Genomic DNA, 13,194 nt, shown 5'->3' with positions numbered 1-13,194 from the left:
ACTAGAAAGCTGCTGCTAAGAGTCAGGGAAGATTTACTCTACCAAAACTTATTCCCAAAGGTCCATCGCATGTATAACGTGTGGAGGTGGCCTTTTCAGCCAGTTTACAGCAGTTTCGGTTTCGCTTCTCTTGTTTAATCCGACAGAGGGCCGCATCCAGTGTCGCTAGTCACTCCCATATAGGCGGCATCGTGCACAAATGGGCGGGTACCTGCGCTGCGAGAAACATGTGCTGCTCTAAACTATCTTGCAACCACACCTCAATTGAGTGACGTAGCTTTGAGTCCGAAGATGACAGCACCTCAGCTTCAAGCTCTGACAGCAACAATGTTTTTCATCAGCCTGGGACATCCACAGCAGTTCAGGGGTTGGTTCCATTTACAACCTCAAGTGGTCTCCTCCACCACGCGTGCAAAGCTGCCGACTTTTGTGTGCATTCTAAAAGCTACTCTGGTTACATGCAAGGTCGACACATCGCTCGGGCGCATTGTGCTGCCACCAGCTGCGAACCTTCTCCTGACGCCAAAAAGGCCACCCGGAGCACATCTGGTCGTTATAATTGTCGCCAGTAAACAGCCTTCTATGCAAGACAACGAAATGATCACACAAAATTTTAATGTGTACACTCCTCAATAATGTCAGTGATTGAGCTGGCTTGTATTCTATATTATCCTTTGTTTCTGTTCTATGAAGCTCCATCCCAGGCTGTCCCAAAATAACTCGACCGTATTAGAAAAATAAAATTCTTCATCTTCCAGAAATAAAATTCCAGTTAGCAGAATCTACCAGAAATCAGCTAGTGATCTGGTGCATATTGGGACATCCTCCTTGAACCTAAGACTGTGCGTGCAGGCTTTAGTGTCAAACTACCTTCTTGTATGCCTAGAATAATGCTCTATGGCAGGGGTCGGCAACCTGTGGACCGCAGGCCGCATGCGGGGGAGTATTATGCGGCCACTGGCAGGACATCAGAACCACCCCCCTCCCCTTGTTCCTCCTATCTGGAGGCTGACAAGGCAGTGTCAATCTCACATGGGGTTGGACAGGAACAAAGAAAGATCGCTTCCACCAATGAACGCCTCCCCGACTTTCTGCGTCTGTCAGTGAGCAACCTTAACATAGATATTTGCGAGTTGGCTAAGAATCTTCAGCATCAAAAGTTGCCTCGAAAAAGATCTCCTTTTTTTGCTTGTAACCTGTTTGTAAATTGCAACTTTGTGATATGCATGCTGAAAATATACATGATTTATATTTTCATTTTGCATATTATTGTCCATTCGCCAAATCTTTTCTCTTTGCCTGCAAAGCCGTCTCCCTCCCGATTTGTCATCTGGCCCCCACCGTGTCAGCCTCACGCCATACGGCCCTTCATCTCAAAAGGTTGCCGACCCTTGCTCTATGCCAAGGATATCACAACCCCAGCAGCTTCATGCAGAATTTTCATCAAAGGCAACAAACATTGTTTACAGTCCTTGGTGTCACCCGCCTGGCCACCATCTGTGCCAGTCCCCGATGGCTGGGACTGCCGCTTCAGCAGCCGTGCCATCGTTCAGGGCAGTCGGCTAATCTTAGCCTGTCTGTAATAAGAAGCTGCAATTAGGCACGTTGAGTACAGCACAGTCTAACACAAATGCTTTGCTGCTTCCGTAAAATGTTTTTAGTGAGAAAATGTGAAAAACTGTCTTCAGCAAAATGATTTATCACAACAGTTTGTATAATTTATCAGAATTTATCGAGATAATTCAAATAAATCTGGTCCAGATGAAAATAATCTTAACAAGTCGTCAGGCAAATGAGAAAGTACAGCACAGTGCCACACTATGTTGCAAGACACATCATGGTGTGAACTCCTCCAGTGAAAACATTTTACCTCTGCTACAGCCACCTAAGGGCTCTATTCACCGGTCTAATTCAACTTAACCCTATAAGGCCCCCTTTTATAAGTACAAGAAAAAACCAAGGCACACATTAGAGGCATGCCTTATTCAGTCTAAAGGTTTTAGTGTTATTATTATTGATCATATGCATTTCTGCAGTAATCATCACCATCAATTGCCACCTTAAAGTCAGACTTTAAGGTGACTTTAAGGTCCCTGTGAAAAGAGGGATCTGCACCCAGAGCAAATAATGAACTCAATGTGAGCATCAAATACTGAGTCTCCTACACCAGTTACAACTCAGTACCAGGCTTGTGTGAATATTCGAGCAATTCCAACATTCGAACGAATATTACACTATTCGAATTTGCTTTGAAACGAATTTAAATTATTCCAAATTTTGAAGCATTCAAAACGAAAAAATAAACCGCATGTAACCCTCTGTGAAAGTGGTTTCACTGCAGTGGAGGGGTGCTGTACTGTGAATACACCTATTCAGGAAACATCCGCACGGCTGCAAAGCCCCACTTCAAGGTTAAATGAACATACTACCCTCACACTGATTCATCATTTTTTAAGTTTAAAAGCTCATGATAGTTGTGATAGGCTTATATGCTATAGTAAATTTAAAAACATCACGTATTTTACAGGCTATCACTTGCATTCTACCGAAAGTCGAATCCTCCTACTATTCAAAGGTGCAACCTTCCCTTTGAACCAAAGCCCAACATTTGCACATCACTTCTTTCAATTTTGAAAAATAATGTGCAGGTTAGTTGGGTCATGACAAATATGGCCATTTTTTCTTTATAATACGTGATATATACTATTCGAATTCTATTCGAAATTATTTGACCAAATCACTATTCGCACATGCCTACTCCCTACTGCTATGTTGTTGATGTAGTTCTGATGGCCGTGCAATGCAGAGCCCCTTGAATACCACTGGCCCTCAGAGGTTTGGACACTGCAAACAAATAAACTCAGTGCATGGATCAGTTGTTGACTACTGTGCCTACAAAGTATGAAATGACTGTAAAAATTTAAAACAGTAGGCCAAGTGTCCTCGCTTCGGAGAGAGCCATATTTCTAGTAGGAGTGCAGGTCACATGCACATATGTCATATGCAATGTGCACTTTGCAATGTTGACAAACCCGGCAAGTGACTTCGGTTTATGATCCAATGCAGAACATGCAATGCTGACTCTGGACATGTGCAATGATGCAATAAATCATCAAAAACAACAGGCCAGTAGACAACCACGTGGTGGTCCAAAATTTGTGATGAAGAGATAACTGCGCACTTGTACAATGTGAACTTTGTATGCTGCTGTGTGAACTTTGTGAATAAGTGGTGTAATAAGGAAATCACAGTTTATAAAATAACAATTTTGGCTGGTTTCAGTTTCTTGCTCAGTCATGCCATTCTTCTCCACAGCGAAGAGGGGCAGGCACAGCCCGTCGTTGCAACTACGCCCACATTGGCAACATAACATGATGTGAGGGATTACGCCATCGGCGTGCAGCCAACAACCGCGCAAGGCTTTCTTCACTTGTCACTCGTGTCAGAGCAGCATGGTGAAAGGCACTGGAGAGGTAAACAAATACGGGACACACGTGACAACTGCACGACCCAGGTTCACAGTGCAGAGAACCAATCGATGATGTCAGTGCTACGTAACGTTGCTCAAGGGCATGATTACATCACTTCGCGAGCAAAGAGGACTGGACAGGCACTGGAGAGGGCCATAAGAGTTGTTTTTTGATGTGGAGCGTCTGTGCAGTGCAGTGATATTCTCAAAATGTGATCACCGCGGCCTTCTGTGTGAATTAGCGAGCTTGTTTGATAAGCGTAAAAAAATGTTGGAGCCTATTTACTGGTCCTTTAGGAAGACTCAGATGACCAAAACATGAGCAGGGCACCGGAGTCCCCAGCAGTACAGCTCATGATGTCAGTCCATTGGTGCAGGCTCATATTCCACTACTTTTGAGGAGGAAATGCTGCTGTCTCTAGAGTTGTAAAGGACTATAGGGAACCCGTGCTGGAGTTTTCACAATGCAGACGTGGTTTTGCCTATACTCAAAGAACAAGAAGGAAGAAGACTTCTCTTCCTCACGAGTGCACACTCAGTATGCTACAGTTGGCTATGCTATATGAGGTTTTCCCTGTGCTCAAAGAACAATCGGAAGAACACTTCTCTTTGTCGCGATTGCGCGCTAAATATGCTACAGTTGGCTATGCTATATGTGGTTTTGTCTGCATTATTATCATCATCATCAAAGAGCTAGAAAAACAAGAGGAAGAAGACTTTTCATCGGCGTGAGCGCGCACTCAATATGCTACAGTTGGCTATGCTATATGTGGTTTTGCCTGTGCTCGAAGAACAAGGGGAAGAAGACTTCTCTTCGGCGTGAGTGCGCGCTCAATATGCTACAGTTGGCTATGCTATATGTGGTTTTGTCTACATTATTATCATCATCAAGAGCGAGAAAAACAAGAGGAAGAAGACTTTTCATTGGCGTGAGCGCGCGCTCAATATGCTACAGTTGGCTATGCTATATGTGGTTTTGCCTCGGCTCGAAGAACAAGGGGAAGAAGACTTCTCTTTGGCGTGAGTACGCGCTCAATATGCTACAGTTGGCTATGCTATATGTGGTTTTGCCTGCATTAATATCATCATCATCAAAGAGCTAGAAAAACAAGAGGAAGAAGACTTTTCATCGGCGTGAGCGCGCGCTGAATATGCTACAGTTGGCTATGCTATATGTGGTTTTGCCTGTGATCGAAGAACAAGGGGAAGAAGACTTCTCTTCGGCGTGAGCGCGTGCTCAATATGCTACAGTTGGCTATGCTATATGTGGTTTTGACTGTGCTCGAAGAACAAGGGGAAGAAGACTTCTCTTCGGCGTGAACGCGCGCTCAATATGCTACAGTTGGCTATGCTATATGTGGTTTTGCCTGTGCTCGAAGAACAAGGGGAAGAAGACTTCTCTTCGGCGTGAGTGCGCGCTGAATATGCTACAGTTGGCTATGCTATATGTGGTTTTGACTGTGCTCGAAGAACAAGGGGAAGAAGACTTCTCTTCGGCGTGAGTGCGCGCTGAATATGCTACAGTTGGCTATGCTATATGTGGTTTTGTCTGCATTATTATCATCATCAAGAGCTAGAAAAACAAGAGGAAGAAGACTTTTCATTGGCGTGAGCGCGCGCTCAATATGCTACAGTTGGCTATGCTATATGTGGTTTTGCCTGTGCTCGAAGAACAAGGGGAAGAAGACTTCTCTTTGGCGTGAGCGCGCGCTCAATATGCTACAGTTGGCTATGCTATATGTGGTTTTGACTGTGCTCGAAGAACAAGGGGAAGAAGACTTCTCTTCGGCGTGAGCGCGCGCTCAATATGCTACAGTTGGCTATGCTATATGTGGTTTTGTCTGCATTATTATCATCATCAAGAGCTAGAAAAACAAGAGGAAGAAGACTTTTCATTGGCGTGAGCGCGCGCTCAATATCCTACAGTTGGCTATGCTATATGTGGTTTTGCCTGTGCTCGAAGAACAAGGGGAAGAAGACTTCTCTTTGGCGTGAGCGCGCGCTCAATATGCTACAGTTGGCTATGCTATATGTGGTTTTGACTGTGCTCGAAGAACAAGGGGAAGAAGACTTCTCTTCGGCGTGAGCGCGCGCTCAATATGCTACAGTTGGCTATGCTATATGTGGTTTTGTCTGCATTATTATCATCATCAAGAGCTAGAAAAACAAGAGGAAGAAGACTTTTCATTGGCGTGAGCGCGCGCTCAATATGCTACAGTTGGCTATGCTATATGTGGTTTTGACTGTGCTCGAAGAACAAGGGGAAGAAGACTTCTCTTCGGCGTGAGTGCGCGCTCAATATGCTACAGTTGGCTATGCTATATGTGGTTTTGTCTGCATTATTATCATCATCAAGAGGTAGAAAAACAAGAGGAAGAAGACTTTTCATTGGCGTGAGCGCGCGCTCAATATGCTACAGTTGGCTATGCTATATGTGGTTTTGCCTGTGCTCGAAGAACAAGGGGAAGAAGACTTCTCTTCGGCGTGAGCGCGCGCTCAATATGCTACAGTTGGCTATGCTATATGTGGTTTTGACTGTGCTCGAAGAACAAGGGGAAGAAGACTTCTCTTCGGCGTGAGTGCGCGCTGAATATGCTACAGTTGGCTATGCTATATGTGGTTTTGTCTACATTATTATCATCATCAAGAGCGAGAAAAACAAGAGGAAGAAGACTTTTCATTGGCGTGAGCGCGCGCTCAATATGCTACAGTTGGCTATGCTATATGTGGTTTTGCCTGTGCTCGAAGAACAAGGGGAAGAAGACTTCTCTTTGGCGTGAGTATGCGCTCAATATGCTACAGTTGGCTATGCTATATGTGGTTTTGCCTGCATTAATATCATCATCATCAAAAAGCTAGAAAAACAAGAGGAAGAAGACTTTTCATCGGCGTGAGCGCGCGCTGAATATGCTACAGTTGGCTATGCTATATGTGGTTTTGCCTGTGATCGAAGAACAAGGGGAAGAAGACTTCTCTTTGGCGTGAGTGCGCGCTCAATATGCTGCAGTTGGCTATGCTATATGTGGTTTTGCCTGTGCTCGAAGAACAAGGGGAAGAAGACTTCTCTTCGGCGTGAGCGCGTGCTCAATATGCTACAGTTGGCTATGCTATATGTGGTTTTGCCTGCATTAATATTGTTACGTAAAATGACACGAGGCGTGACTATTTACAAGTGTATTTGCACTGATGTGCACAGCATCGGTCAAGATGGAGGACAGCACCCACAGCAGACCGACAGGCCAGTCCTCTCTGTCGTCTTCTGTATGCAGAATATCTGGCTCTTGATGGGTTAGCTACGTAGCATAACCCCCGGCGGTAAAAGCGCCGTCTCGGTGCACTTTAAACATGTTCTTCAGAAGGAGGGCGGTATTGTTTGAGCCGACTGACGTGCACTACGTCACTGGGCGTGTTTGCAGGCGGGTTAGTCTCCGAGACGGGAACGATCTCGTAGGCGACGTCCGTTACCTGGCGGACGATACGGTATGGACCCATGTAGCGGGATAACAACTTCTCGAACAGGCCAACACGACGAATTGGGCACCACAGGAGAACGAGGGAACCAGGCGAGAAATGAACGTCGACATGCCTGCTGTCGTAGAGGGTCTTCTGGGTTGCTTGTGAAGCCGACAGCCTAGAGCGGGCGATCTGACGCGCGTAATCTGCACGAGCGATAGCATCCCGTGCGTATTCGCTCGGCGGAGATGTAGTATCCGGAAGTAGGGTGTCCAGTGGTAACGTCGGATCACGGCCATAGAGCATATAAAAAGGTGAGTAACCGGCGGTATCATGACGCGATGAATTGTAAGCGAAGGTCACGTGAGGTAGCGCCAGGTCCCAGTCATGGTGGTCAGATGAGACATACATGGAGAGCATGTCCGTGAGAGTGCGATTTAGGCGCTCGATGAGGCCATTTGTTTGGGGATGGTAGGAAGTAGTCAACTTGTGCTGCGTTGAGGATGAGCGTAAAAGATCGTCAATTACTCGTGACAAAAATGCGCGGCCACGATCGGTGAGCAGTGTACGAGGAGCGCCATGGTGTAGAATGACGTCGTGGAGCAAACAGTCGGCAACGTCAGTAGCAGTACTGGTGGGGAGCGCTCGAGTGATGGCGTACCTGGTTGCATGGTCTATAGCAACGGCGACCCACTTGTTGCCAGAGTTGGACTCAGGAAAAGGGCCGAGAAGGTCTACACCAACACGGAAGAAAGGTTCGGTAGGGATGGAGATCGGGTGGAGGAGTCCAGCAGGGGGTGCGGCAGGTCGCTTCCGACGTTGGCATTTATCGCAGGAGGCCACGTAACGTCGAACGGACCGGGCGAGACCGCGTCAAAAGAAGCGGCGCCGGACACGGTCGTACGTGCAAGATATGCCCAGGTGGCCGGCAGTGGGCTCGTCGTGAAGCTCATGCAGGACCGTTGAACGCAGATGTTTAGGCACGACGAGAAGTAACTCAGGGCCATCGGGCAGAACGCTACGACGGTACAGCGTGCCATTCAAGAGGACGAACATGCGGAGTGACGCGTCGTTAGGGGCAGATTCGAGATGGCCAATGAGTGATCGCAAGGAAGCATCGCGACGTTGTTCGTCACCAATCTGAAGAAACTGAGACATGGACATGACGCTGGCGCTAGGCTCGATGACTGATCCGTCTGGCTGTTCAACAGGGTAATGGGACAAGCAATCGGCGTCCAGATGGAGACGTCCAGACTTGTAGGCAACTGAGTAGGAGTACTCCTGAAGACGCAGCGCCCACCGACCAAGTCGTCCAGTAGGGTCCTTCAGTGAAGAAAGCCAACAGAGCGCGTGATGATCTGTCACGACACGGAATGGGCGGCCATACAAGTAAGGGCGGAATTTTGAAACCGCCCAGACAAGGGCAAGGCATTCTCGTTCTGTTATAGAGTAGTTGCGTTCAGACTTCGAGAGGAGCCGACTTGCGTACGCAATAACACGATCAGTGCCCCGCTGCGTTTGGGCCAATACTGCGCCGATGCCGTGACCGCTAGCGTCTGTGCGCACTTCTGTAGGAGCATCGGGGTCAAAATGTGCAAGAATGGGTGGTGTCGTTAGAGCGGTGATTAGCTGAGAAAAGGCGTCAGCTTCGAGAGGACCCCAACAAAACGGGACGTCTTGTTTGAGAAGGTCAGTGAGTGGGCGTGCGAGTGCCGCGAAGTTTTTCACGAAACGGCGAAAGTACGAGCACAGGCCCACAAAACTGTGAACATCATGGACAGAGTGAGGAACGGGGAAGTTCGTTACAGCGCGGACTTTGGCCGGGTCTGGTCGTACACCGGAAGCGTCAACGAGGTGGCCCAACACAGTAATTTGACGAAGACCGAAGTGGCACTTCGAGGAATTGAGCTGGAGGCCAGCTTGTCGGAATATTGATAGAATGGTCGAAAGGCGTTCAAGGTGTGTTGCGAAGGTGGGTGAGAAGATGACCACGTCGTCCAGGTAACACAAGCACGTCGACCATTTAAATCCTTGAAGCAGCGTGTCCATCATTCTCTCGAAGGTTGCTGGAGCGTTGCAAAGACCAAAGGGCATGACCTTGAATTGGTAAAGGCCGTCAGGGGTAACGAATGCGGTCTTCTCACGATCCATGTCGTCTACAGCAATTTGCCAGTAGCCAGATCGGAGGTCGAGAGATGAAAAGAAGGTGGCGCCATGGAGACAGCAGAGTGCGTCGTCGATACGTGGAAGAGGATACACGTCTTTCTTGGTAATTTTGTTGAGGTGCCGATAATCAATGCAGAAACGCCAGGAGCCGTCTTTCTTCTTTACTAATACCACGGGGGAGGCCCAAGGGCTAGACGATGGCTCGATGATATCTTTCGCTAGCATTTTGGCCACTTCTTTTTGAATCACTGCTCGCTCTGATGCAGACACGCGGTAAGGCCTACGGTGGATGGGTGCAGAGTCACCGGTGTTAATTCAGTGAGTGACAATCTTAGTCTGGCCCAAGGGATGATCATGGATGTCGAAAATGTCACTATACGAGGCTAAGACCTGGGAGAGAGCGTCGGCCTGATCAGGAGAAAGGTCTGATCCAATCATGTTTCGAAAAATGGCGGCGTCAGAACCGGGCAACCGTGAGACTTCAGCTTGGTCCGGAGCAGTTACGGCGACAACGTTGATGTCATCGTCGGTTATAGCTGTGAGTTGGGCGAGTGACATCTGGTAGGGCAACACTTGGGGGATGAGGCCGAAATTGAGGAGCGGAAGGAAGACGGAGTTATCCACTATGGTGGCGATGGTATGCGGCACAGTAATATTGCGCGTAAGCCGTGCGTCTGTTATAGGTGTAACGATGTAGTCGCCGTCGGGAACTGGAGGGGTCGATGACAAACAGACGTACGTCACTGCTCGAGGTGGCAGGCGAACAAAAGTGGTTGGGCTCAAGCGGCTGACGGGCTTTTCACAGTTATCGGCGAGAAGAGGAAGATCGAGGCTGAGTGTACCAGAAGAACAGTCAATTAAGGCCGAGTGTGCCGAAAGGAAATCAAGGCCAAGTATGAGGTCATGAGGGCAACGAGCTAGAACGGCGAAAAGGACGACGGTGTGACGACCGGCAATGCTGACACGAGCAGTGCACATTCCGATTACTTCTACAGTACCGCCATCGGCAACAAGTATTGCCTGTGTCGTGGACGGCGTCATAATCTTCTGCAAACGGCGGCGTAGAGGGGCGCTCATAATAGACAGGTGCGCGCCTGTGTCAACGAGGGCGGTCACAGAAACATTGTCGACTTTTACTTCAAGCAGGCTGTGGTGTGTGGGCAGCGTCAGTAGAGGATTTGTAGGCGTCGACGGTATTGCAGCTTCACCTCCATAAGCTGCAATATCTAGTTTTCCTGCTGCGAGCGTCCAGAGAAGGTCGGCGAGGGAAAGCGTCGAGGCTGCGGAGAGCGGGACTGGCGGCGTTGCGGCGACGGCGAGCGGGAGTAGCGGCGAACGGGCGAAGTAGCGTCATTGGTGAGAGGTACGTGAGAGGACGAGTAGAAATTGGAGGGTGCAGCGGCTGAACGTGTAGAAGTGGTAGGGCGCATGTAGGTAGGGTAGGTCTGGCGTGGTAGGTTTGACCAGCGGCGACGGCAATAGCGAGAAACGTGCCCTGGCTGGTGACAGGAAAAGCAGATAGGCTGGTCATCGGGTGTTCGCCATTCCGTAGGGTTGCGGAAGGGCACTGTAGGAGAGGATCGGCGAGCGTTCCCTGGGGAGTAAGGCGGTACTACAGGGCGAGTCAGGGGACATGCTGAAGGAAGGCCGAGGTTTGCAAACTCCTGCCTGACCACAGCTTGAATGAGGGCCACCGATGGCTGTGAAGGGTCAGTGGTGTGTGCCGTAAAAACAGGTGGTTGAATGGGAGCAGGACAGGCAGCTTGAATCTCCCGACGAACAATGCGTGTGACATTGTCATAGGTGGGCGGCTGGGGAGCGGCTTCACAAGATGAGGTTGCGGCCGTGTTGGGAAGCCGCGTAAATCGCTGAGTTATACGGCGGCTCTTGGCTTGTTCAAACCGTCGGCACTCTTTGATGATTGATTCGACGGTGGCAACGTTGGTATAAACAAGCAGGTTGAAGGCATCGTCTGCGATACCTTTCAGCACATGCGATACCTTCTCTGACTCAGGCATGTGCTCATCAACGTGGCGACAAAGGGCGATGACGTCGTGAATGTACACGACGTACGATTCCGTAGAGGTCTGTGTTCGAGTTGCCAGTTGATTCCGCGCAGCCATCTGCCGTCCAGTGGTGTTGCCAAAAAGGTCGCGGATCTTCTCTTTGAAGGATTCCCAGCCCGTAATGTCAGATTCGTGCGTCTCGAACCACACCCGCGGTGGGCCATCAAGGTAGAAAAGTACGTTGGCGAGCATAAGGGTCGGGTCCCACCTATAGCTGGCGCTGATGCGTTCATACAGGTTGATCCATTTGTCAATGTCAACGCCATCCTGTCCGGAGAATACGCCAGGATCACGAGCAGGAGGTAGGACTACGTAGGTGGAAGCCACGGGAGGGGCAGGCGGTGACGACGATGTTCCGTCAACTTGTGACATGGTCGGACCCGCGATGATACGGCCGTTGCGGAGCTTCGTGATGAGTACAGGGAACAACCAGCGCCTCCACCACAAAGATGTTACGTAAAATGACACGAGGCGTGACTATTTACAAGTGTATTTGCACTGATGTGCACAGCATCGGTCAAGATGGAGGACAGCACCCACAGCAGACCGACAGGCCAGTCCTCTTTGTCATCTTCTGTATGCAGAATATCTGGCTCTTGATGGGTTAGCTACGTAGCAATATCATCATCATCAAAGAACTCAAAAAACAACAGGAAGAAGACTTCTCATCGGCGCGAGCGCGCGCTAAATATGCTACAGTTGGCTATGCTATGTGTGGTTTTGCCTGTGCTCGAAGAACAAGGGGAAGAAGACTTCTCTTCGGCGTGAGGCGCGCTCAATATGCTGCAGTTGGCTATGCTATATGTGGTTTTGCCTGTGCTCGAAGAACAAGGGGAAGAAGACTTCTCTTCGGCGTGAGCGCGCGCTCAATATGCTGCAGTTGGCTATGGTATACGTGGTTTTGCCTGCATTAATATCATCATCATCAAAGAACTAAAAAAACAACAGGAAGAAGACTTCTCATCAGCGCGAGCGCGCGCTAAATATGCTACAGTTGGCTATGCTATGTGTGGTTTTGCCTGTGCTCGAAGAACAAGGGGAAGAAGACTTCTCTTTGGCGTGAGTGCGCGCTCAATATGCTACAGTTGGCTATGCTATATGTGGTTTTGCCTGTGCTCGAAGAACAAGGGGAAGAAGACTTCTCTTCCTCACGAGTGCACACTCAGTATGCTACAGTTGGCTATGCTATATGAGGTTTTCCCTGTGCTCGAAGAACAATCGGAAGAACACTTCCCTTTGGCGCGATTGCGCGCTAAATATGCTACAGTTGGCTATGCCATATGTGGTTTTGTCTGCATTATTATCATCATCATCAAAGAGCTAGAAAAACAAGAGGAAGAAGACTTTTCATCGGCGTGAGCGCGCGCTCAATATGCTACAGTTGGCTATGCTATATGTGGTTTTGCCTGTGCTCGAAGAACAAGGGGAAGAAGACTTCTCTTCGGCGTGAGTGCGCGCTCAATATGCTACAGTTGGCTATGCTCTATGTGGTTTTGTCTGCATTATTATCATCATCATCAAAGAGCTAGAAAAACAAGAGGAAGAAGACTTTTCATCGGCGTGAGCGCGCGCTCAATATGCTACAGTTGGCTATGCTATATGTGGTTTTGCCTGTGATCGAAGAACAAGGGGAAGAAGACTTCTCTTTGGCGTGAGTGCGCGCTCAATATGCTACAGTTGGCTATGCTATATGTGGTTTTGCCTGCATTAATATCATCATCATCAAAGAGCTAGAAAAACAAGAGGAAGAAGACTTTTCATCGGCGTGAGCGCGCGCTGAATATGCTACAGTTGGCTATGCTATATGTGGTTTTGCCTGTGATCGAAGAACAAGGGGAAGAAGACTTCTCTTTGGCGTGAGTGCGCGCTCAATATGCTGCAGTTGGCTATGCTATATGTGGTTTTGCCTGTGCTCGAAGAACAAGGGGAAGAAGACTTCTCTTCGGCGTGAGTGCGCGCTCAATATGCTACAGTTGGCTATGCTATATGTGGATTTGCCTGTGCTCGAAGAACAAGGGGAAGAAGACTTCTCTTCGGCAT

General features: G+C 48.7%; 1 protein-coding gene across 1 annotated transcript in view; it reads right to left on the bottom strand.

Moving 5' to 3' along the window:
- The window catches only part of LOC119374751 (uncharacterized), a 281,996-nt gene that overhangs the window by 248,124 nt on the left and 20,678 nt on the right, over positions 1-13,194 (bottom strand). Inside the window, exon 2 of the mRNA XM_037644939.2 lies at positions 1,468-1,577. Within this exon, the coding sequence (XP_037500867.1) occupies positions 1,468-1,546 (79 nt within the window). The 5' untranslated portion in view covers positions 1,547-1,577. The remainder of the gene's footprint in view (positions 1-1,467; positions 1,578-13,194) is intronic.

This window comes from Rhipicephalus sanguineus, chromosome 11 (assembly GCF_013339695.2).
Source record: "Rhipicephalus sanguineus isolate Rsan-2018 chromosome 11, BIME_Rsan_1.4, whole genome shotgun sequence".
NCBI classification, from domain to species: Eukaryota; Metazoa; Arthropoda; class Arachnida; order Ixodida; family Ixodidae; genus Rhipicephalus; species Rhipicephalus sanguineus.
The sequence above is the reverse complement of the archived record's forward strand: the minus strand, read 5'-3'. Positions and strand labels throughout refer to the sequence as shown.